The 24,269-nt window shown below is 52.8% G+C and overlaps 9 protein-coding genes and 1 non-coding gene across 10 annotated transcripts; 5 read left to right on the top strand and 5 right to left on the bottom strand.

The window, feature by feature from the left end:
* Window positions 1-4: 4 nt before the first annotated feature.
* On the top strand, window positions 5-4,118 carry VTN31DRAFT_7234 (uncharacterized protein; the record flags this gene model as incomplete). The annotated part of the gene is made up of 8 exons (XM_069407933.1): window positions 5-157; window positions 215-295; window positions 358-793; window positions 853-1,583; window positions 2,592-2,728; window positions 2,788-2,900; window positions 2,957-3,813; window positions 3,885-4,118. 8 exons carry the CDS (start codon window positions 5-7, stop codon window positions 4,116-4,118), a joined length of 2,742 nt encoding a protein of 913 aa, XP_069257732.1.
* Window positions 4,119-4,353: 235 nt separating this feature from the next.
* On the bottom strand, window positions 4,354-6,484 carry VTN31DRAFT_7233 (uncharacterized protein; the record flags this gene model as incomplete). The annotated part of the gene is made up of 2 exons (XM_069407932.1): window positions 4,354-6,389; window positions 6,445-6,484. The coding sequence occupies 2 exons, from the start codon at window positions 6,482-6,484 to the stop codon at window positions 4,354-4,356; spliced, it is 2,076 nt and encodes a 691-aa protein (XP_069257731.1).
* Window positions 6,485-7,036: 552 nt separating this feature from the next.
* Window positions 7,037-12,104, top strand: VTN31DRAFT_7232 (uncharacterized protein; the record flags this gene model as incomplete). The annotated part of the gene is made up of 7 exons (XM_069407931.1): window positions 7,037-7,249; window positions 7,306-9,333; window positions 9,380-9,709; window positions 9,763-10,765; window positions 10,820-11,250; window positions 11,306-11,747; window positions 11,794-12,104. The coding sequence occupies 7 exons, from the start codon at window positions 7,037-7,039 to the stop codon at window positions 12,102-12,104; spliced, it is 4,758 nt and encodes a 1,585-aa protein (XP_069257730.1).
* A 182-nt stretch (window positions 12,105-12,286) lies between these two features.
* On the bottom strand, window positions 12,287-13,561 carry VTN31DRAFT_7231 (uncharacterized protein; the record flags this gene model as incomplete). The annotated part of the gene is made up of 1 exon (XM_069407930.1): window positions 12,287-13,561. One exon carries the CDS (start codon window positions 13,559-13,561, stop codon window positions 12,287-12,289), a length of 1,275 nt encoding a protein of 424 aa, XP_069257729.1.
* A 263-nt stretch (window positions 13,562-13,824) lies between these two features.
* Window positions 13,825-15,466, top strand: VTN31DRAFT_7230 (uncharacterized protein; the record flags this gene model as incomplete). Its single annotated transcript, XM_069407929.1, has 9 exons — window positions 13,825-13,853; window positions 13,907-13,935; window positions 13,993-14,007; window positions 14,090-14,114; window positions 14,191-14,622; window positions 14,692-14,837; window positions 14,900-14,957; window positions 15,017-15,181; window positions 15,259-15,466. The coding sequence occupies 9 exons, from the start codon at window positions 13,825-13,827 to the stop codon at window positions 15,464-15,466; spliced, it is 1,107 nt and encodes a 368-aa protein (XP_069257728.1).
* Window positions 15,467-15,569: 103 nt separating this feature from the next.
* VTN31DRAFT_7229 (uncharacterized protein) lies at window positions 15,570-17,043 on the bottom strand (the record flags this gene model as incomplete). Its single annotated transcript, XM_069407927.1, has 2 exons — window positions 15,570-15,883; window positions 15,939-17,043. The coding sequence occupies 2 exons, from the start codon at window positions 17,041-17,043 to the stop codon at window positions 15,570-15,572; spliced, it is 1,419 nt and encodes a 472-aa protein (XP_069257727.1).
* A 769-nt stretch (window positions 17,044-17,812) lies between these two features.
* VTN31DRAFT_7228 (uncharacterized protein) lies at window positions 17,813-19,608 on the bottom strand (the record flags this gene model as incomplete). The annotated part of the gene is made up of 5 exons (XM_069407926.1): window positions 17,813-18,609; window positions 18,666-19,068; window positions 19,124-19,193; window positions 19,257-19,399; window positions 19,468-19,608. The coding sequence occupies 5 exons, from the start codon at window positions 19,606-19,608 to the stop codon at window positions 17,813-17,815; spliced, it is 1,554 nt and encodes a 517-aa protein (XP_069257726.1).
* A 336-nt stretch (window positions 19,609-19,944) lies between these two features.
* VTN31DRAFT_t90 lies at window positions 19,945-20,017 on the top strand. Its single transcript has one exon. It is a non-coding gene; the product is annotated as a tRNA-Ala (tRNA).
* A 443-nt stretch (window positions 20,018-20,460) lies between these two features.
* VTN31DRAFT_7227 (uncharacterized protein) lies at window positions 20,461-21,669 on the bottom strand (the record flags this gene model as incomplete). The annotated part of the gene is made up of 3 exons (XM_069407925.1): window positions 20,461-20,757; window positions 20,813-21,444; window positions 21,522-21,669. The coding sequence occupies 3 exons, from the start codon at window positions 21,667-21,669 to the stop codon at window positions 20,461-20,463; spliced, it is 1,077 nt and encodes a 358-aa protein (XP_069257725.1).
* Window positions 21,670-22,640: 971 nt separating this feature from the next.
* Window positions 22,641-23,625, top strand: VTN31DRAFT_7226 (uncharacterized protein; the record flags this gene model as incomplete). The annotated part of the gene is made up of 3 exons (XM_069407924.1): window positions 22,641-22,694; window positions 22,841-23,486; window positions 23,543-23,625. 3 exons carry the CDS (start codon window positions 22,641-22,643, stop codon window positions 23,623-23,625), a joined length of 783 nt encoding a protein of 260 aa, XP_069257724.1.
* Between the last annotated feature and the right edge of the window lie 644 nt (window positions 23,626-24,269).

The raw sequence follows: 24,269 nt of genomic DNA, 5'->3' as shown, positions 1-24,269 counted from the left end.
GCCCATGAGTTCCGCCGATGTTGAGGAGGCCAATGCCCTGAAGCTGCAAGGCAATAAGGCCTTCCAGCAGCATGACTGGCAAAAAGCCGTGGAGTTCTACACCCAGGCCATTGAAAAGTACGACAAAGAGCCGTCGTTCTTTTGCAACCGGGCGCAGGTATGAAGGTGGATGCTGCTCTGTCCGGTTGTCTCGCTGATAGTCTCGCTCGGCCAGGCGCACATCAAACTTGAAGCCTTTGGCTATGCCGTTGCGGATGCGACAAGGGCGCTGGAGCTGGACCCTTCATATGTGAAGGTGGGGGGATATCCTTGAGTGCATGAAAAGCTGTTCAATGGTTAACGGCGCGCGAATACTAGGCTTACTGGCGACGAGCCCTCGCCAATACCGCTATTCTGAATCCAAAAGCCGCGCTCAAGGACTTCCGGACGGTGGTTCAGAAAGACCCCAACAACCGGGATGCCCGGCTGCGACTCGCGGAATGCGAAAAGCTCGTCCGCCGCATCGAGTTCGAAAAGGCCATCGAGGTTTCGGATCCCCCGTCCGCGTTTGAGGATCTCAACATCGATGCGATCGTCGTCGACGACAGTTACGATGGCGTCCGGTTGGGCAACGAAATGACACAGGAGTTCATCGACGACATGATCGAGCGGTTCCGAAATGGGAAGAAGATCCACCGAAAGTATGCGTTCCAGATCGTCAAGAACGTGCTGGATATCATTAAGAACGAGCCGACGATGATGGAGATTGATGTGGAGGAGGGGACGACGCTGACGATATGTGGAGATACCCATGGTAAGGCCTTCGAGGTTGTGGTACGCGCGAGTAGATGCACGTTGGCTGACTGTTACCAGGACAATACTTTGATCTCCTGGAGATATTTCGGTTAAACGGCTACCCGTCCGACAAGCACGCCTACCTGTTCAACGGCGACTTTGTCGACCGCGGATCATGGTCTACGGAAATCGCTCTGCTCCTGTACGCGTACAAGTGGCTGCGGCCGAACCGCATGTTCCTCAACCGGGGCAACCACGAGACAGATGACATGAACAAGGTGTATGGTTTCGAGGGCGAATGCAAGGCCAAATACAACGAGCGCCTGTTCCAGGTGTTCTCCGAGTCCTTTTCCGCCCTTCCACTGGCAACTTTGGTCGGCAAGAAGTACCTCGTGCTGCACGGCGGCCTGTTTTCGGACGACAACACGACGCTGGACGACATCCGCAAGATCAACCGGCACAACCAGCGGCAGCCGGGTCAGTCCGGCCCTATGATGGAGATGCTTTGGACGGACCCCCAGCCCACTCCGGGCCGCGGACCCAGCAAGCGTGGCGTCGGCTTCCAGTTCGGGCCAGACGTGACGAAGCGTTTCTGCGAGAAGAACGGCCTGGAGGCGATTATCCGGTCGCACGAGGTGCGGATGAACGGCTACGAGATTGAGCACGATGGGCGGTGCATCACGGTGTTCTCGGCACCGAGATATTGTGATGCGACGGAGAATAAGGGCGCTTACATTAACGTCGGACCGGATCTGAAGCTTGACTACCATGTCTTTGATGCGGTGCCGCATCCTGATATCAAGCCGATGGTGAGTGAACTCGGAATACATTTGGGAAATTGGTGCATTTGCTGACGGGCTGTAGGCATATGCCACGAACTCTCTCATGTCGATGATGATGATGTGAACGGATATCCATTGAGCGTAGTGGATTGGATTTGGATAGCATGATGAGCACAAGACGGCGAGACGAATCTAGCACTGAATCTGCGGAGCGATGAATTTTGACTGTTGGCATGTAGATGGCGTAGAGTAGTCGCTTTTATGACATGCTTCGAACATAACACAGGTCCATATGCTGGCAGTATCTTTTCTTAGTGAGGTTCATGCCCATTACAATTTCAGAGCGAACATTCTGCCCTCAGCCATGACCATGGATCGGCTGTAGTCGCTATTCCTGTGCCTAATCTGACGAGGCTCCGGCGTTGAGGTATTTCTACATCGATGACCATGCCGAGTCGCCCATTGATGATTCATCAGTGCAATTATCTTGAGGCGGCCGTGACGCCGATTTCTAATAGATTTCTGACATACTCTGTACTGAATTGGCGCTTTGTGGTGTTTGTTGAGTGTATTGTACATATAGTTTTGGATGTTCTCTCATGACTAGTTAGTCCTCCGATCTTTGCCGACTCTGGTCTGTCCTTATGTAATCATACCGCCGATATCGGACAAACACCGTCACCCCTCTAATAATATCCCCGCACCCGCCGCAAAGCTTCAGCAGACAAGACAGATAGAATCGTCGAACAACCGGCAAGATGGAGTACGATCCTGATCAGCGTAAGTATTTAACCTTTCTTCGCTCTCCTATACGACCTCCGATTGTGTTCCCTGAACAAAACATCGATAGGATAATTGTACAACGCTGACCAGCCCCGCCAATTGACACAATGCCGCCAAACAGCACAATATAGCACGTCGGATCCAAAGAGTTTTGCATACACTTCGGCGCTGGAGCGCTGGCCAGTGATTCTGGTCTGTAACCCGTTCCTTGCTCTTCTCGAAGAATTGTCATTGACGGGGAGAATCAACCAGACAACTGCCATTGATGACCTCTATCGGTCCGTTAGCAATGCGCCCGCCGCCGAGAGTGAGAAACTCGCAGAGGGAAAGGCCATCACCGAGCAGCTGGCCAAGCTGAAATACGATTTGCAACACAATCGGCAGCTGACGTGCGTACGATGCCATCGCCAGACGACCGAAGGTTTACCTTGCTCACAGATTGCCTTAGTCCACTGCTTGATGACGGCGAGTCTGATATTGCGGAATACAACAAAGAGTTGGAGCAGAGAGGACAACTGACATGGTACAATGCGCCGTGGCTATACACAGAGTGCTATCTCTGTATGTCTGGTGGAACTACAACAGGCGGGAAACGACCAAAACTGATCCATATCTAGACCGACGCATTGCAACTCTCTTTGCTCGGAGCAAACACTGGAAGAATTATGATGTGTTTGCGCGTCAGAAACTGTCCACTTTCAAATCTTCCCGGGCGGCCGTGCTCGAACTCGCCGCCAGATACAGGAAGCTCGCGAAGGAGGTCGAAGAGGACACGAAAGGCGTCAGCGCGCAGCAAATTGAAGAGGCGGAGAGACTGCTCTTTGTCGAGATGTGCGAAATCTGCCTGTGGGGAAACGCCACGGATCTGTCGCTGCTGACGTCTCTCACATACGAGGACATCCAGAAGCTGCAAGGCTCGGAAGCGCGTAAGGCCCAGGAGAACAACATCATTGTCAACGACATGAGCGCGGCATACGACGTTCTGCGCGACGCTCGCAAAACAAAGGGTCCACAGGAAGAGCGCCGGGTCGACATCGTGCTAGACAACGCGGGATTCGAGCTCTTTGTCGATTTGATCCTGGCTGGGTACCTGCTGTTTGCGAACCTGGCGACCACCGTCGTGCTGCGCCCCAAGGTCATCCCGTGGTTCGTTTCGGACGTGATCCCTCAGGATTTTGCGGACTTGATCAACGCGCTGCGGGACCCCCAGGCGTTTTATACGGCGCCCGACGACACGGGCCGCACTTACGAACCTCTCACGGCCGCCCAGGAAGAGGATGTCAACTTCCTGTTCAAGCAGTGGAGCCAATTCCACGCTGACGGGCGGCTTGTCCTTCGCCCACACCGTTTCTGGACCAGCCCGGGTAGCTACTGGCGCATGCCACACGTGGCCCCCGATTTGTTCGAGGAACTCAAGGGCGCAGAGCTGGTTCTGTTCAAGGGCGACCTCAACTATCGCAAACTCACCAGCGATGTACGCTTCAACCCCTCTTCCCTCCAAAAGAGAACAGAAGAGTAGTTGAGGAAACTGACATCTGCACATAGGCTGCTTGGCCCCCTACCACGCCCTTCACAACAGCCATCGGACCTCTGGGTCCCGGCTCCGGCATTCGTATTCTGTCCTTCCGGACCTGCAAGGCCGATGTCGTCGTGGGCCTGCCAGAGGGCGAAGACGAGCGGTTGCGGAATGAGCCCAACGGAGGCGGTGATTCCGGCGCCAGGAAATGGGCCTGGAGTGGGAAGTGGGCCGTGGCGTCGTTCTCGGATGGAAAGAAATGAGTTTCCCGTCGAAAACGCTGCTACGGCGGTCTAGATTAGCCGGAGAGTGAACATGGACGTGAATGAATAGATATGCAGATTAGATGCTCTATGTACACGAGTTTCTTCTTGGACAAATTTCTGACGAATTGCTCGAATCAAGTCCTAAAAACTCCGCGTAACACCAATGAATCCTAATCATCCAAACTTATCCCGGAAAAAAAAAAAACACTCATTTATACACTAGAAAGGGTGATCACACGAACAACTCCCGCATATTCTCCTTCCCCTCCCCCCTTCTTCGACTCTCCGCCTTCTGCTGCAACCGTGCCCTAGCTGCAGCTTCTCGGTCTGGTGAGAGGTTGGTCTCTCGCCTCCGTGGACCATTACTCTGTAGCGCCGGCACACTGTCGAATGGTGAGTGCCTGTCCTTTGTGTGCAGCGGATGTCGTCGGGGCGGTTGTTGGGGATGAGGAGGATGATGAACGTGATTGCCGTTAGTCTGGGTGATGATGGGTGCTGCTGCTGCCGATGGGCGTGTAGAGGAGGCTTCGGTACGGTCACGGCCAGGTTGGACGTCGGTTTTGCCGGGCACACGCAGAGGAGAAATCGGCGGGGAGGACGGCGGGAGGCCGTTGTCGGAGGGCAGGCTGTTAGAACGGCGCTGGCGGGTCCGGCGCGGCGATCCGTGCACGGCGATTATGACAGAGGTGTCTTCTTCGCATGTCTCGGCGGGAGGGACCCGGTTTCGGCTGTAGTAGGTCATTGGTCTCCGCCCGGCGACTTCCAGGGTTTGTTGTTGCCCGTGGTAGAACTTGTCGTTGTAGGCATTGGGGTAATCGTGCTGGAGGGCAGAGTCTTGCGTCTGGACGCCGAGTGTCTCTTTGCGATGAGTGTAGGGATCCTCGAAATTCATTGAGTCATTTTGTTGCAGGGCCCTGATGTGGTTCTGAAGCGCTGCAATCTTTTCCATGTGGATTTTCCGCTCCTCGTGGATCGTCCGTTTGAGGGTATCTTGCATCTCTCGGTATTCTCTGATTCTCTGGCGGAATTCTTGATTTCGCGCCTCCAGTTTGACTTCCCGCTGTTTCAGTTTGCTTTCTCGTTCTTTCCTTCGTCCTTCGTACTTGATCATTTCTTGCTTCACTCGTGCCAGAGATTGCTTCAGCTGGGCATTTTCCTTTTCCAGCTCCTGAGCTTTGCGCTGAGAACTTTGTGCCAATTCCCGCAACTCGGCCAACTCCTGGTTCTGCTGTTGTAGTTCCGCGATTTTCTCCCGTGCCTGTGTCAGCTCTCGCCGTACTCTCTCCAGCTCATTCTCTGGCTCTGCCGACTCTGTCTGGCCGTCCTGACTAACAACGCCGTGCCGCTCGAGCGCCTTGCGCAAAGTATCAACCTTGTGCTTGTATTGCACGGCGAGAGCTGTTTGCTTTGCAAGCTCCTGAAGCAGCTGCTCCTTGTCGCTATCGTTACCCCCGGCCATGTCCGACGCGAGCCCAGCCACCTGTCTCTCCATATCGGCCACTTTTGCCTCCTCCTGTCGCAGCTTCTCCGTGAGACGAAGCGCTTCCGCGTCCTTTTTACGAGCGTATGATTTTGCCGCGGACCGATACTGGATGAGTTTCCTCATTTCCTGACTCGTCCGCTCTCGGTAGCTTTCGTACTCGGCCTTCCAGTACTTGCCCGACCGTGATTGAGGTTCCTCGAGGTTGACCGTTTCGTCTTGAGACTCATCGGTTGCCATGAAGATGTCGTCCCCTGAATCCTTCTTGACGGCCTTTTCTTCATCTTTCGCAGAGTCGCCGGATTCCTTGGCTGCTTTGGTTGACTGTTTCCGCACTTCCAAAAAGCTTTGGGTGAGTCTACTTTTCGGCCTGGGCTTAGCCTCCAGTCCGCTCGCCATCCATTGACTGCTAGGAAGAACCATGCTTGCTGGCCGGGGCACCTCTCGTCGTTCCCTATCCGAATCGCTATGGAGAATGGTTTCACCAAAAGATACAGTCTTGCGGCGATTGGACGTTGTTCCGGGAGTCACCAGGATGCTTTTCGTCGGCGATTGCGCTGGCAGTGTTGTTGGCACACGGTCCTCTTTTCCATGGTCCTTCTCCTGGTCCGCTGGTTCTTCCGCTGGCCGAATCGTGGCACGTCGTGTCGGACTCTCCTGGGGTGCAGCTACGACCGACTGATCTCCATCATCATCATCTCCGCCGGGTGTCCCAAACAGAGCAGTCTTGAATGCGCGGATAGCAAACACCGGCGCCGGTGTCTCTGGCGGCTCGGTTTTGGCCTCGTCTTGTTTTGGCTTTGTTAATTTCAACATCGATTTGAACCGCGTCGCGCAGCTCACCCTTGGATCCGGCATTCTGGCCCGCAATCCATCCCAACATGATCGCAAGGACAGTTACGACTCTTTAAAACAACGCGTCTCGCAGGCAAACTTGGTCAGGCCGCAACAATTGGCGATCGCCCCGTACAGGCGCTGACGTGGTTCGCTGCGAGTGTTGTGGCCGTTGCCATGTTAAGGCGTGCAACTTAACTCCACAGAGACTCACCGCCTTCCATTAACGGCGCTGCATTTGAGTGGATCCTCTCTTATCGATAACAAATCAGCCATCCAAACTAAGCCTAATTTAGTTAGTCCAGGGTCTTAGTTGGGACTAGTCGCTGACTAATCCGATGACTAAGCATACCCAGTGTCCTCGCTCTTGAACCGGTGTACGCATGTCCTACCGCCAGTCTCTCCTCTCCGCCCTCCATTTCTTACGTCAAGTTCTGCCTTGTTCTTGTCTTTGTGGTTTATATTGGAGAAACATGTCCCATATCGAGGCGTAGAGGGCTGCGGCTTCGGCTGCATCCCAGTCACATGACCAGTGACAAGCCGATCGGTCCTTCAGGTAGATAGACTTCTCAACGTTTGCGAGACAACCCGGAGCCCCGCTATGCCTCACAGGAAACAGAAGAGTCATGTCCCCCAGAATGCCTCTCCAAGGGCGGAGAAGCAGCAGGATTGGTCTGCAGACGGGTTGCCCATCAAGGGCCCGGCTCTGCAGACGACGAACTACCAAGAAATCCACCAGAACGAAGCAGAGGCACTGCGCTCCATTTACGGAGAAGACTTTGAAGACATTGAGCTGAGACGCGCGGCATGGCAGGTACGCTTGCATGTCTCGGAACAATGGCTAGAGTCTCATGTCAATGACTGTTCTAGAAATCCGCCGAGGTCTGCTTCAGGCTTCGTTTGAAAGCCTCCTCGAATCCCGAAGTGTCCGTCGGTCTGCGTGTCCAACTTCCAGCCACTTACCCAAAGACGCCGCCGAACTTGACCCTAGAGAACCTGAATGACTTGCGGCGAGGCGCTAAATCGAGGATTGAGGATGTAGTCAAGAATAAACCAGCCACGTTGCTGGGATCTGAAATGATATACGAAATTGCTGTAGCCATTCAGGATGTTCTCGAGGATGCGGCTCTCGCCCAAGCAGAGGACAAAGATATCCCGAGCCTGGAAGAAGAGCGAATGGTGCAGGAAGCTGCTGCCGTTCAACTGGCGGAGCGACGGAGACAAGAGGAGCTCCGTAGGCAGGAAGCAGCGGCTGCAGAGGAAGAGAGGGCGTTGCAGCAGCTTGTGGAAGACAAGCTCAAAGAGCGGGAACGTTTGAAAGCCCGGGATTCTCGGCGTAAGAGTCGGTCTACAGCTTTGGACATGGACGAGCCGCTGGAGGACAGTTCTGATAGCGTGTCATTTGATACCTCAATGGTAATGAATGACAGCCAAGACAAACCTCTCACTTTCCGAACAGTGTTCGGGAAGACGCTGCTTCAGAGCTCTGGCAACGAAGAGACGTTCACGGTGAGGCCATTGGTCTCGCAAGACCGCTCCCGTGCTCCTCTTCTGGTCCTAAAGGAAATATCTATTGGCGAGTCGGGCATGGAGCCTTTAAAATTCCGCCAATTGATGCGGAATAGCGAAGATAAGCTCGAAGCTTTGAAAAGGCTCCGTCATCCCAATGTTGTCGATTTTATTGGTTTCAAGATCTGCCGTCCACTAGATACGACGACGAAGTCCGCCGACCATAACTGGCGGATCTATGCACTCTTTGAGTATGCAAACAAGGGATCGCTGGACGAATTGCTTGACATTGTTGGAAGTGTGGCGGTCGAGTCGGTCCGTTCGTGGATGATCCAGCTCCTGGAGGCGCTGGAATTCTATCACCGGAGCGGCGTCGTTCATGGTGACATCCATTGTGGCCGGGTCATGATCTTCCGCCAAGCAACCGGGGGCACGACTGTCAAATTGCAGGGCAATATTGAGGACTATTTGCCGTGCTCTTCGGGGAAGAGGCGAACCTTGGCTACATCGCGATCACCGTTTTGGCTGCCTCCAGAACTGACCGAAAATGACGCTCACCCGACACCGAAAACAGATGTCTGGGATCTTGGCATTGTTTTTCTTCAGATGGGATTCGGAAAGGACGTTCTTCACCGATACACTTCTGCCAACGCTGTCATGAACAGCTTGGATTTATCGCCGCCTTTGCATGACCTTCTGCGCGAGGTCTTCCGACCCGACCCAAAGAAGCGTCCAACGGCTTTTCAACTTCAGCCGTCCGAATTCTTTCGTGTTGACGCTCCTCTCCTTGAGAGTTCTCAGACATTCCATTCTATATCGCGGCGACCACGGCTGGACTCCCAAGTTGGCATGCCTGCTTTTTCCCGGTATGACCACGATTTTGATGAAGTAGGACGACTGGGACGGGGCGGTTATGGGCAGGTGGTCAAGGCACGGAACAAACTAGATGGACGCTTTTATGCAGTCAAGAAGATTACCCAGAATTCCGCAGGGGCTTTGAAAGATACCCTCTCTGAAATCATGCTGCTGTCCCGACTTAATCACCCATATGTTGTTCGGTACTTTACAGCATGGCTAGAGGAAGATTACGAGACGCTGGATGATGATGCCATTTCCTTCTCAGAAACCGAACCGACGGGAACTGACCCTCCAGGGATGAGTGCAAGCGGCCTAGACTTTATCAGCTCCAGTGGCTATCCAAAAGTTGAGTTTGGATATGACACCGAAGACGAAAACGGTGGATCATCGAGTGATCACGAGAACGGCTTACGTCTAATTTCAACAACGGATACGGATATTGGTTCAGGAATGACCCGGGTGCGCTCAGGTTCTCAAAGTCGGCCAGTCACCACAACGTTGTATATCCAGATGGAATACTGCGAGAAACATGTACGTGCTGCATCCCCTCATTATGTGCGCTTCTGACAATCCTTAGACACTGCGTGATCTTATCCATGATGGCCTCTACGACGACATTGATCGTTCATGGCGGCTTTTTCGTCAAATTGTGGATGGTCTCAGTCATATACATAGCAACGGGATCATCCACAGAGATCTCAAGCCAGATAACATCTTCATCGATGTGGCCAATAACCCTAAAATTGGGGATTTCGGGCTGGCAACTAGTGGGCAATTTAGTCACGCATTGCGGACTTCCTCCGTAGCGGAGGAGAATGGCAGTTTCACGAAAAGCGTGGGCACATCTTACTACATTGCCCCGGAGATTCGATCCACAGCGACAGGCCAGTACAACGAGAAGGTCGATGTAAGTTAGACGGCAGGGATTTCAAGTCGTTGGGCGGATGCTGATCGCTGCAGATGTATTCTTTGGGTGTCATTTTCTTTGAGATGTGCTACCCACTGCGCACGAGCATGGAGCGTGATCAAACCTTGCGAGCCATCCGTCAGAAAGAACACGTTCTTCCCGCCATGTTCCAGCAGGCGGAAAAGGCCGTTCAGGGCGAGATCATCGAGTTGCTACTGAGCCACAAGCCCAGCGAACGTCCTTCTGCGTCTGAGCTTCTCCACAGCGGCAAGATTCCGCTGCAAGTCGAGGAGGAGAACTTTAGGCGAGCAATCATTGGTCTACTCTCGGATCCGGATTCTCCGGATTACAAGAAGATCCTCTCCGCCATCTTTTCGCAGTCGCCCCGGAAGTACGAGGACATTGTTTGGGACGTGGAGTCCCGGGGTACTCCATCGGCGAATGAAATGCTGATACATGGCATCGTCAAAGAAAAATTGATATCGATATTCCGCCGACACGGCGCGGTAGAAACCACGCGGCAGATGCTCTTCCCACGCTCCGGTCACTACCAGAATGGCGTGGTTCGCCTGCTTGATTCGTCCGGCAACATGGTTCAATTGCCTTTTGATCTCACTCTGCCTAATGCACGGCGGATCCCCAGACAAGATCGGTCTCTGGAGAAGACGTTCTCCTTTGGAAACGTCTACAGAGAGGCTCCGCATGGTGGAGAACCCAAGTCGCACCGAGAAGTGGACTTTGACATTGTATCATACAATACCCTTGACTTGGCCCTGAAAGAAGCCGAAGTCATAAAAGTCCTGGATGAGATCATTGAAGAGTTTCCGGTGTTCAGGGGTGTTCCGATATGCTTCCATATCAATCACTCGGATCTCCTGCAGACTATCATGGAATTCTGCAGAATTACCCCTGCACAGATTCCCATGGTCAAGGAGGTGCTCAGCAAGCTCAACATTGGCAAATGGACGATGCAAAAGATACGAAATGAGCTTCGATCGCCCACCATAGGTGTCGCTTCGACATCTCTGGACGACCTTGCGAGATTCGACTTCCGAGGTACCCCTCTCTTGGCTCGAGGAACTGGAAGTCAATACTAATGTTATTTCGTAGATACTCCGGAGAAGGCGTTTCAGAAGTTACAAGCAATCATGGAAGGTAGCGAATTTGCCGACAGGCTGGCTCCGATATTCGCTCGACTCAAGGCATTGATGTCGTATATTCATGGATTCGACGTGAAACGTAAGGTTTATGTGTGTCCACTCGCCAGTCTCAACGATAAATTCTTCCGAGGCAGCGTTCTCTTCCAGTGCGTGTTCGACAGCAAACGACGAGACGTCTTTGCTGCCGGCGGGAGGTATGATCGGTTGATTCAAGAGTTCAGCCCGAGGCTACTGTCAAGCCGATGCCAACCTCATGCCGTTGGCTTCAATCTCAGCTGGGACAAGCTGAACACGTCGATGGTTGAATACATCACGAATGCGAACAAGGCCTTTATCAAGAACGCCGATTCTGATATTGCGGGCTTTTGGCGTTGCCGAAGGGTACGTTTTTATCGATCTGAGGTGGGACTTGCATGCTGATCAAGTCATTACTCAGTGTGATGTGCTGGTTGCAAGCTTCGACCCGACCATCCTGCGCACGGTGGGAGTTCGGACGGTGCAGGAGTTGTGGGCGCACGAGATTGGAGCGGAGCTTGCAGTCGACGCGTCGTCTTTCGAGGAACTCATGGCGCACTACGGCGACGACAGTCATTCCTGGGTCGTCCTCGTCAAAGCGGACAGTAAAGACCGCGGACTTCGAGTTCGAAGCCTGGTCAAGAGGGAAGAATATGAAGTGCGGAGCTCTGAGCTGCTCAGCTGGTTGCGGGCGGAGATCCGCGTGCGAAACCAGCGAGAAGGAACCGAGCCTTATCCCAAACTTCACCGGAACTTCTCACAGGGGGATACACATGGTCCTCTGGACCGCCCGAACGATGTGAGGATCTTGGTGTCTCAACATCGAAGCAAGAAGACAAATCGAAGAAACATTATCGAATCAGGTAAGTGCAGAGAGCCATGATAATGGAGACGCACTAACAATAGTAGCTATTTTGCGGGCACGGGAACTGGTCGACAAGGCTGTCCACGGACCCATCGTTGCGATTGACACTCGCGATGACCTGCTGGACGCGATGCGGGACACGCGTCTGTCGGATCCCGACAGCTGGCGAACCGTGATCCAGAACGCGCCGCTGATGGAGCGCAAGTACCTGAGCCAGGTCCATGAACTGCTGCGGGATGTTGCGAACGAGTACCGAGTGTCGACGGAGGATCGAGAGGGTTATAACAATGCTTTCATCTACAACTTCCGCACGGGATCATGCATTTATTATGACCTTGGGCGTTCGGAAGGATAGTGGACGGTTGTTACGTGTTGCTTGATACGGTGTCAGGATGATGATTGCTTTTCGTTCTCCTCTCATTGTAGTTTTTTTTTTTTTTTTTTTTTGTTGCTCTTGCAGGATATCTATGATTATACCTCCTATTGTACATACATAACCCAAGATGAAACGCTCTGAGAACATGAAAAAAAAAATAGCTACTCGCTCTCATCATCACTTCCATAAGCTACCAATGACCCGCCCGTGCTTTTCGCAGCGGGCTGTGCAACCGTTCTGAATCCTTGTAGTGCTTGAATCGTCGAGCTTGACAAGATGCCACCTCCACCACTATCACCGTTGGTCGGTGTACTTTGTTGTTGTGATGTCTCCTCGGGCTGGGTAGACGGCGTCTGTGAAGTGGAATTACCCTCAATCATAAGTCGCTGCGCCTCGAGTTGGCCAGCCTTTTGTGTATCCTCAATCTCCTTTGTGCGCGCATACCAGACTTCATCGGGCGGCTCGTAACCCTCCAGGCCGAAGCTGCCTTCGGTCTTCCTCTTCTTCCTAGCCTCCGGATCCCGGCCTTCAATTTCGGCCACAAAGTCTGCCGGCAGGGCACGGCGGACAGCCTCGGCGGCCTGTTCCTCTAGCCGCTGCGCTTCGCGCTTCTGGGCCAGCGGGTTCGGGTCGACGGTCGCCCAGCGCACGTTGAGGATCTCGTTATGGTCGAGGGATTGGTGCGCCATGGCCTCCTTTGCAAACTGCGAGTTCGCCTCGTTGGTGTACGTGACGAACGCGACACCACGGCCGGTCAGGACGCGGATGCGCTCAATCTGCCCCCACTCGGAGAAATGGCGGGCGACGACTTCCTCGATATCGTCGGTGACGTGGATACGGCCGACGTAGAGCGTGCGGTTCTGTCGCATGAACGAGCCCACACCGCCCATATCATCACGGTAGTCGCTGAACTTGTCGCGCCCGAAGCAATCAACATTGGGGTTGAAAATGTCGTGGATCGTCGGCAGCCGGTGCAGGTAGTCGCACTCGTGGCCCTTGGGACATATCCCCCTCGCGAAGTAGAGACAGAAATACGATCCGGGGACCCGGTCCGCGCGTGTATATCCGCTGTCCCGCGTGATGTTGCATCGGTTCGGCGCCTTGTGTTTGGCAAGGTACTTGTCCTCGCGGTCGCCACCGGACCATTTGTTGTACCAGATGTTGAAGATCGTGCCTGTCTGCGGCGGCGGCTCGGTCTTGAACGTCGCGGGGTCGACCTGCGGTCGTGCCGGTCGGAGCTTGCGGCGGATGATTTTCTTTTTCTTTTTCTGCGGTTCTTCTTCTCCTCCTTCAACCGTTGTCGCGACAACTGCGTTGGCCTCCGATGTCGTTGTGGTCAACGCCGTTTCGTTCGCCGTCTCATGACTTGGTTGTTCCGAAGGCGCCGGTTGTGTCGCTGCGGCCGTGACCGGCCCTTCTGTCGCCGTCTCCGCCATGGTGATGTGATGAGTTGACTGACTGGAGGTCAAAGCACCGCGAGATGGAAGATCAACTGGTCTTTGAAGGCTGCTCAACTGCAACTTGATTACGTAAGCGATCGCATCTTTCTTCTGTCGACTCAAGCAACGAAGGTGGGATACAGCGTTGAAGAGTTCAAGCTGCGGGCATCGTCAAAAATTGAATTGCTGGAGTATCCAAGGACGAAAGAAGGATTCTATTAGACTTTCTGGAAGAATAGTTATATTGAGAATCCGACGAGATGGTGAACATCACAGACAAAATCAAAGAGTCAGTGTGCTTGATCATATCGCGAAGAATGGAGCCTGACAGCTTGAATGCAGGATCGAAGATGAGATGCGAAGAACGCAGAGTGAGTATTCCTGGTGCTTCTCCGAGCCAGCTGAGACTCAACGCTAACCGACGGCAGAGAACAAGGCGACGGGTAAGACCGGCTGCGCGGGGATTGAACCCAACATTTGAGGGATCAAGCAGCTTTGAATAGCATGTATGCTAAAGTGCGACAGAGTATCACCTTGGTCTTCTGAAAGGGTACGCCATAACGTCCCTTTCTGTTTTTGTTAGTTCGGGATTTCCGTATAGTATGCGCTGACAAGAATCCACCCAGAAAACTCGCCCGTCTCCGCGCCCAACTCCTCGAACCCCAGCCGGGCAGTGGTGGCGGCGGCGGCACCGGGTTCGATGTGAGCAAGAGCGGCGACGCGCGGGTCGCGCTAGTCGGGTTCCCTTCGGTCGGCAAATCGACGTTTCTGACCAAGATCACCAAGACGCGCAGCGAGGTAGCGGCGTACTCGTTCACGACCCTGACGGCGATCCCCGGCGTGCTCGAGTACGGCGGTGCGGAGGTGCAGATCCTCGACTTGCCGGGGATCATTGAGGGCGCAGCCGAGGGCAAGGGCCGAGGGCGCCAGGTGATTGCGACGGCCAAGACGAGCGATCTGATCCTCATGGTGCTCGACGCGACAAAGAGGGCGGAGCAAAGGGCGTTGCTGGAGAAGGAGTTGGAGGCAGTCGGGATTCGGTTGAATAAGGAGCCGCCGTAAGGTCCTCCCCATGGCATTGTTGACTGAGATTTTATATTGACCGGAATTGGGGGGGACCTCCATAGGAACATCTACCTCAAACCAAAGAAAGCGGGAGGCATGAAGATCACTTTTCAGTCGCCACCAAAGAATATCGACGAGAAGATGATCACCAATATCCTGCGGGACTACAAGCTGCTCAACTGCGAGGTGTTAATCCGGGATGAAAACGGTACTCCTTCAACCCCAATCACGAAACAAATTCAACCAGCTAATAACAAAAACCTGTCGCAGTCACGGTCGACGACTTGATCGACGTGATCATGAAAGACCACCGAAAATACATCCGATGGTACCTCACTCCTTCCATCATTAGGTGATGTTCTCTGATATCTGACAAATCGGGGACAGCCTCTACGTCTACAATAAAATCGACAGCATCAGCATAGAATACCTCGACCAGCTCGCGCGCGAACCGCACACCGCAGTCATGAGCTGTGAGCTCGACCTCGGCGTCCGTGACGTCGTCGACCGGATCTGGTCTGAGTTGCGGTTGCTTCGCATATACACGAAACGGTTTTTCGTTTTTTTTTTTTTTTTTTTTTTTTTTTCAGGTAAAGGTTTCTTGAGCAATGTCTAATAATCAGGTGCAGAAAAGGCGTGGATCCGGATTTCAACGAAGCTCTCATCGTCCGCAATGGTTCTACCATTGAAGACGTCTGCGACGCCATCCATCGCTCGCTCAAGGAGAGGTTCAGGTATGCCTTGGTTTGGGGCGTGAGTGCGAGACATATTCCCCAGCGGGTCGGATTGAGTCATGTCGTGGCAGATGAGGATGTGGTTTCCATTGTTACGAAGTGAATACGTCTCCTACAACTCGATGAACGATCCCGAAAATGAAGTAATAGATTTAGCAGTCATTGCCAACCTAGACCTAGATCCATGGTGCACTCATTATTGTAGTTCAAGCAGCCGCCGCCGCAGCAGACGCTGCCGACGCGGACGCCCTCGGTGCAGCGGTCGATGCAGAAGCCGATGCGGATACCCTGTTCAACGTTCTCTGCGTGGGCGCAACGCCCACACGCTCCTTCGGCAACAGATCCACCAGCAACGGACTGGGGCGGCTGTCGCGCATAGGATGGAAGATGGCCTGGTTGTTCTTGTACTTGATCACACTGTCGATGTAGATGTCAAACAGATACGACGAGTCCAGTGGACCACCCTTCGCCTCCGGATGGAACTGGATACTGAAGATCGGCCGGGATTTGTGGATCATTCCTGCCTCATATTAGAATGCAGTTGCATAAAAGGAAAAGACGGAAATGCTGCTCACCCTCGTTGCTGGAGTCGTTGAGGTTGATGAAGTACTGCTTCCAATCTCTGGGCAGTGTCGACGCATCGACGGCATAGCCGTGATTCTGACTGGTGATGTGGCATCGTCCGGTCGTCAGATCCAGGGCCGGAATGTTGTGGGCCCGGTTGCCGTACTTGAGCTTAATGGTGCGGGCGCCTGCGGCAAGAGCGAGCAACTGGTGACCCAGGCAGATACCCATGATCGGCACTTGCGACGTCTCCATCAACTTACGCAGGTTGTGGACGGTATCCTGGCAATGGGTCGGATCTCCCGGCCCGTTGGAGATGAAAACGCCATCAAAGTGATGGGCCACGTTGTGGATCGGGTAGTCGAAAGGAAATACAGTGATGCTGGCGCCGCGGTTGACCAGGCTGCGCAGAATGTTCTCCTTGACACCGCAGTCGATGAGAGCGACGTGGCACTCGCCTCCATTGGGCGCACTGACATGGAACGGCGCCTTAGTGCTGACCTGGCGAACCAGGTGAATCTGCTCCGGATCGACAAACGCCTCGTCTTCGGAGGCGTCGTATTCCTCTCCAACGGTGATGCGGGCCAGCGACGAACCCTGCTCACGCAGGTAGGTAACAATGGCGCGGGTGTCAACGCCCGAGATGGCCGGGACACCTTCCCGAGCGCACCATTCGCCCAGACTCTCCACAGCCGTCCAGTGGCTGTACTGCTCGGCGACATCGGCAACGACAACGCCCGCAGCTTGGATGTTGGGCGACTCAAAGTACTTTAGCAGGCCATTGGCATCTTTTTCCGGCGGCGGCACTCCGTAGTTTCCAATAAGCGGCTGCGTGAACACCAGAATCTGACCCCGGTAGGACGGGTCGGTCAAGGACTCAGGGTATCCGACCAACGAAGTGGTGAAGACGGCTTCACCGGAAACGTTGGTGTTGGCTCCGAAAGACTTGCCATGGAAGACAGGACCATCTCGGATCGTGAAAGTAGCGGGCTCGAATCGTTTGGTGTTGGGGGTCTTGCGCTCCACGGTGGCCAGAAATCGCGCCTGTGGGCGGCACACCCGCAAAGAGGCCCAGGAGGCGGCCTTTGGGGTCGAGCTCAGAATTCGGGCAAACATGGTCTCAAACAAACAAACAGAGAAATATACAAGAGAAGCCAGAAGAGAGGAAAGCTCGAATTAATTAATTGACGCCTTCCAGAGGTGATCCGAGATGTAGTCCTGCGAGGTGAAGACAGAAACGAAGACACGCATAAGCACGGTTGTTGGAAAGAACTGCAGCAGAGAAGGGGGGATGGGACTGTCAGTCCAGAGTCAAGACGAGTCGTATCGCAGAGTAGCTGAGTTGCGCACTGAATCGCGTTTTAGGAGCGAATCAATGAAGAGGTTTGAGGAAGAAAAAAAAGGGTTTGGTGGGAGGTTTTTTTTTGTGTGTTGACTCCGACCACCGGAAGGAGCCAGTCACCGCCTCCTGCCGTTATCGGATGGGGCGCGACTTGCCTTAAAAGGTTAAAGTACTTCGAAGTTCCGACGAGATGAGTCAGACTGAAAGTTTTTTCTTGAGCTTGACTGAAGTTTGAGTCATTCAACAACCTATGGACTCCGTGGCATGGGCCGATGAGGCGACGTGATCGAATGGCATCAGAAACGATGTCAATTGATGTATAACTACTCCGTAGACCGGTCCGTGGAGGCACGCCTTCGCCGGACCTCACCATGATGTAATCGGCCTCTAGACATCTTCAAAGACGGGAAGAGACAAGGATCAGACAGCATGCGGACGGGCTACTGAGTCAGTCATCTTGAGTATCTCGTTCAAGACGCATCGAAATAGTATTAAGATCAATGGGAAGCTTTGCCATGTACGGTTCCAACATGAAGCGCATGCTCAGTCCGTCTTCTGCCCCTTCTCAACGCGGCCGCTTGATCGAACCACCACCAGCAACTTCCAGAGAATCCAGAGAAACCCTAGCCCTATGACGGCCATTGTGCCCAATTCCACGCGTCTTGTGGTGTCCATCAGCCCTTCTTCAGATACCCGCAAGACTGGGACATGGATGTCCTCCACAATGCCTCGACCCTCAGGCACATCTGGATGAACTTGGTAGAACAAAGTCGACGGCTCAAAGAGCCCGTCCCAGCCCAGATTCACGCGGTCGAACGGACTCTTGTTCAACTTCGTGTCCTCTTCGGCCGTGCAAGCCCAGAATACCACGGGCCACGGCAGCGATGTTGATCGATTCCCAGATAATGACGGATGTAGATATCGAAGGTGGAGAGGGATGGTGGCGTTCCAGGGGCCATCTTGGGGTAGCTCGGACGGCGATGACGGGGTGGCTAGTTCTAAAAGCAGATTGGATCCCCAGCCAGGAACGACCCAGTCCGGTGCTTCAAGATCCGTCTCTCCAGATATGGCGCGCAAGCCGGCAAGGTTGTGCGACTCGAGGAAGAGGGGATCTCTTGTCGAGAGCTGGTATCGATCAGCAAAGATGGTGGATGGTAGAGTAATGTACGTATGTAGAGCACAAATCGCGTCCGCGGGTGCTGGGGGACGAGTCAGTGCCTCGGGTGATAACGATATCCGAAGCTTTGGATGCAGGCCAGTTGGTAAATCCCAGGAAGCCCTGAACGTTGCCTTGTTGGAAAGCGGGTGGTGCCGCGATGGGAACGAGAACAGTGTCGGTTCTATCCTATTAGTCGGTCATCCTAATCCTCTTATATGTATCATGATTTTGACGTACTTAGTTTCTTATCCACTCCCACTACTGCCAGAGTTCCCCCTAACGAATGTTCCTCCGGCAATGTCGAGCGCTCCATGGAAAGCAAGCCAACCTCGACTCGATTGAATTTGGCATTCCCGTTGTCCTTGAAGATCGTTTCAGTCCAGCCTTGCTGTCGATCTGGTGGATGATCCCAGAAGGCCGAGACCGTAAGTGTCTGCGAGGCCCCATCATAATCAATATCCAGCGAAACTGCCGACAGCAGCGACTTTGCTGTTCTTGCACAGTCGGATGTCACAGTGCTGCACACCGTCTGCTGCAGATACGCTACGAAGTCCGCCAACGATGGCAGCAGGGTATGGTACTGCAGTGTTGCAGACGGCGTAGCATTCTCGAACAAAGCTGGGGATTTTGTAAACGACTCCTGATCACGAGGTCAAAATCATTGAGTTTCAATGCAAATGGCACGGTTGGCATACCTTGGGAGAAGAGCATTTCCGTACTCCTGGACCAAAAACATTGCCCAATAAATTGCATAGTTTCGTATCACTTGTCGTTGCGTCAGCTTGTTTTTAACTGCCACTCAGGCCAGGAAATAAAGTTCGAACATACCTAGCTGTATCTGGTTCCCGCGGTGTAAAATAAACACTCAGTCCGGGAGAGATCCTACTGGAGAACGGGACAGCGGTATCAAACCCCTTTTCCGTCGTCCAGCGGATATGGAGCCTCTGAAGAGGTTGGAGGACTTGCCATATCTTGCAATGATATTAGCAAGGGCACCCTGAACTGGGTCTCAAGAGACATCTTGCGTTGAAACACCTACCTCGCTGTGAATCTCGTCAACTCCGAGTGTAATGCGCTCCTCCTTGGCCGCGTCCAGACCGTACACGGAGAGTGAATCAGCAGAGAGTTGAGCATCCGGTGATGCTGCAGGCGAGTGGATATAAGTTATTCTTCGCTTCATTTTGCTTCCTTCTCTTGGATTCTTGTGTGTTTCGGTGGTGATTGGCGAGCCAATGCATCCACTTGGGACTATCGCGATTCAAACTGTTGAGATGTCGGCGGCCAAGCAGGTCAACAAATCGTCCGAGTCACTGCATGTTTCGCAAAATAACTACTGATAGTTCTTGATCGATCAGGATCGATTGCGGATCAAACACAGGAGATACGATGGTTCAGATCTAACTCTTGAAAGCGCCGGGACTGCTCAGTGTCTTGCCTTCGGTTTGACAGGAGTCGTGTGACGTGTTAAACAGGAACTCCTTGTAAACAATGATTGCTGCTCCTTCAGCACCAAACTGGGCTTGTAGTGTAGGGGTTATCACGCTTCATTTGCATTGAAGAGGTCCCGCGTTCAATTCGCGGCAAGTCCAGATTCTTTTTTCACCTTTTTCTTTACCCCAGCTTCAGACCTCATTGCATCCCGAAATTCTATCCCGAATCCCAGCTACGCCTGGCGAAGTTTTTGTTTTTTTTTTTTTTTTTTTTTTTTTTTTTAGTTATCGAGTAAGTTATCCGATTCTATCTATGATACATTTCCCTCGACAGTACAGCGTACTCGTATATATGAAAGGGAAAACATCATTACTACTTGTACAATGATCGAAGATCAGTGTCTATTCACCAACTGCCAGACAAAATCCTTCAGTCATGGAAGCAATCTGAAAGAGAACAAAACCGAAGACAAGAAGAAGAGAGACAAAATCCGCGAAAATATTCGCTTCCTAGAAAACTCCCCGACGCCGAACATGCATGATCAAACCGAACCCATCATATATCATCAAGTAGTATTATAAAAAAAGCTCGTTTATCCAAATCACGGGAGAATCTTTTTGAGCGATTCTTTCTCGGAGGAAGTCAAGCTGGTCGGGAATCGGACGTTGACTTTGACGACTAGGTCACCGCGCTCGCCGGGCTTCTTCGAGATTGGCATGCCCAAGCCCGGATATCGCTCTTCGTGGTTCGGTTGGGTCGGTCCGGGTTTCGATACTCGAATAGACTTGCCGTCGATTGTCTTGACTATTCGCTCCCAGCCGGTGAGAGCCTCCTTTAGGCTGAGATCTACTGTCGTGATCAAGTGGTCACCGCTACGCTTGAACGTGGGATGCTCTTTCTGTGGGCCTGTTAGCTCGGTGCCATTACTCATCAGGAAAGGAACAAATACATACCTCTGTCACAATCAAATGCACATCTTGCCGACCTCCTTCTTCTTGATCTCCCACGCCTCGGTATTTGATCTTCGACCCAGCACGAAGACCCGGCTTAATGTTGGCTTCCAATGTCACGTCCTGCACACTGCGTCTCCCACTGGCATCGAACGTCTTGCTCTTTGTCGTCACTTTCTTGGTGCAGCCGTAGAAGAGCTCCTCCAGAGTCAAAGGCAAGTCTTTTTCGACAACCTGCGGCTCCGGGGTTGGCTCCCGACGCCCGAAACCGCTACCGCGCCCGCCGGTCGAAGTCCGGAACTTGGTACCACCACCACCACCGAGTCCTCCGCCTAGGAACGAAGAGAAGATGTCATCACCCATACCAGCACCTGCTCCTTTGGCGAATTGCGCGAAGATATCTTCCGGATTGCTGAACGTAAATCCGCCGGGACCGCCACTCGTCGTGAAGTGGAATGTGCGTGTGCCGCCAGGCCCGCCACCCATATTGAAGCTGAAGCCGCCCGGCATGCCGCCCTCGAAACCACCGCCTTCCGACGGTGGAGGGCCTCCACGCAGCAGGTAATCCAGGCCAAATTGGTCGTAGACTTTTCGCTTCTCGGGATCGGAGAGGACTTCATATGCTTGTGAGACCTCTGTAGAAATAGTTAGTAACAGCCCACAAAAGAACTTCTTACCATATGGGCGGGGAAGACAGACAAGACCTACTTACCTTTGAACTTCTCTGCAGCTTTTGGATTATCCTTGTTCTTATCTGGATGCCATTTCAAAGCGGCTTTTCGGTATGCTTTCTTGATGTCCTCCTGGGAGGCATCGGGCCTGATGCCCAAAGCATCGTAGAGTTTTGTGTCCGCGACCATGTCGATGACTGGTCAGTGATATGTTGGAGTGAGGAGTAAGGTTGAGAGATCGATAGGCGGAAATAATTCCCAAGCAAATGACCAATAAAGTGTCAAGTGGTATGAGCCTCAAGTTTATGTGAAAGAGATATGGCTGGCGTATTTCAAGCACTCTTTTTTCAAAGCCACAATAGGCACACACAAGGGCTTGGATGATCGAAGAGTGCGGAAAGTTCGGCTCGTAGATGGTATACTTTGGAACTCGTGAAGACGTAGCAGGTTAGGGCTGATTGAAAAGCTCAACGTAGGAAAAGGGATGCTTGACTCAAAATGATGAAGCAAGTCTAATACAAGGTAGTGACAGGGATTTCGAGATTCGTCAGGAATAGACGACGCTGATGTGCGGCTGTGAGGTCATAGGGCGATAGAACATTCTCGAACTTCTATGAGCACAGAACAAGGCATTGATAAGGACTGAGATCAGGTGGCGCTACGGGAAGCAGTTGTACTCTGAGCTTGTACTTTGGCTTGAAGAAGGGAGTCGTTGATGGCTCTCACTGCCTTGAGAAAGAGTCCCTTCATTAACACTTCAATGCAATTTGGATTCCTAGCCGGTTGTTGGTTGTGACCCAATCCCCACTTGAAGATGACGGATCAACGATGTTCCAGTCCGATGGTCACGTGGTAACCGTGGATGAGTCAGCGCTCAGAAGCAATATGTAGTTAGTTACGGATCACGTGTACTAGTTCTCCGTAGGTTTAGTTACGGAGTACTCTAGGTGACCGAAACGAATTTGTCAAACTGCGATCGGATCGGAAATCAGTTAATCCGAGGTTCGCGGACTGTTCAGCGGATAGAACCGGCGTCTCGGTAAGAAACGCCGAGTCACCTCACCTGTGAAGCATCAAACACATCGGCCCGGCCTGCAATTGGAATCGTCAACCGACATTGACTCTCTCCGAAGCACTCCAGTCCGTTCTGCGTCGCCACAATGGCCAGACCTCTACGGATTCTGGTGCCCGTTAAGCGGGTGATTGATTATGCGGTAGGTGCCATGCGTATGTCGTGAAAGTGCTTGCTTGATATAGCCGATGAGACAACGTTGCAGGCAAATGAGCTGCGGTCGTGCTCGACCTGTCTCCATGCAGGAATACAGAGCGAGCGGGTGTTAACGTCTTGGAATTTGTCTAGATCAAACCTCGCATCAACAAGACACAGACCTGGGTCGAAACGGCCAATGTCAAACACTCGATGAATCCTTTCGACGAGCTGGGTGTTGAGGAGGCCGTGCGGATCCGCGAACGAGGCAAAGCAACAGTGGAAAGTATTTTGGCGCTCTCCGCCGGTGGTCCCAAATGCGTCGATACTCTCCGAACAGCCATGGCCATGGGCGCGGACCGCGCGCTGCACGTCGAAGTCCCGGAGACCGGCGAGTCTGGGCCGGAACCGTTGACGATTGCGAAGCTGCTGCGGAGCGTCGTCGAGAAGGAGAACATTAACTTGGTCCTCCTAGGAAAGCAGGCCATTGACGGGGATCGGGGACAGACTGGGCAGATGCTCGCTGGCTTGCTGGGCTGGTCCCAGGCGACACAAGCCTGTGAGGTCAACATCAAGGACGACGGTAACACCGTTGAGGTTACTCGTGAAGTGGATGGCGGTGTTGAAACGCTGCGGGCACAACTGCCCATGGTGATCTCGACAGATCTCCGGCTCAATGAGCCCCGCTACGCCAGTCTTCCAAACATCATGAAGGCGAAGAAGAAGCCATTGGAAAAGAAGACGCTGGCAGACTTTGGTGTGGAGGACCAGCGACGGCTGAAGACGTTGAAAGTTACAGGTATGATTTGTCGTATCTGTGTTGCTGATGGAAGGTGCATGCCTAACTTTGTACAGAGCCACCACCACGCAAAGGCGGCGACAAGGTCGAGAATGTCGATGGTATGATTTCGCGCTTGAAGGAATTGGGCGCGCTGTGATAACGTAAGCTGTATCTATCCAATGCGTGTACCTATTATCGGAGCTTTGTCCAGACTAAAACGCGATCTTCCCGTTGTTGACGATTCCATGATTTGTAAATGCCAGAAACATCATCAATGCCAACTGGCATGATTCTTTTCGACTTCAATCGCCGGCCATCCGTTGAGGAGTGAGAGAATCATCGAATGATTGTTACGATCGTCTGGATGAGTGAAGATGTCCAAGGCGACACTAGCGCGCACTGTTTATAACAGATCATTTGACTCAAAGGAAGCTGCCTGCTTCGTGAAACTTTCTCTTGTAGACAGCATCACAGACAAATTCCAAGAGAAAGCACCGGCCTTCTTTGCTTCGTCTAGGGTATGCGGAAATGGGTTCTGAGTGACCGTGAGGATGAGACGGGCAATTGTACACCACCCTCATTCAACGTTATATTGGAGATGGTTCGTAACCATATAAAAGTAGATACATAACGGAGTCGGCAGGCATCCTCGGCACACTCAAGACGATACAACTGATAGTTACTCGTGTTGGAACTTGGAACCATGTTGAGCCAAGATAGCATAGGACATATCAAGAGACCTCTTCTGATCTCTGCTGCGAATGAATACTTGTAGTCAGACTGATTCAAAGGCATTTTAAA

Source organism: Thermomyces dupontii (assembly GCF_041956625.1).
Source record: "Thermomyces dupontii strain NRRL 2155 unplaced genomic scaffold VTN31scaffold_9, whole genome shotgun sequence".
In the NCBI taxonomy this organism is placed as follows: domain Eukaryota; kingdom Fungi; phylum Ascomycota; class Eurotiomycetes; order Eurotiales; family Trichocomaceae; genus Thermomyces; species Thermomyces dupontii.
Note: the sequence above shows the minus strand (reverse complement) of the source record. Positions and strands in the feature narration are given on the sequence as shown.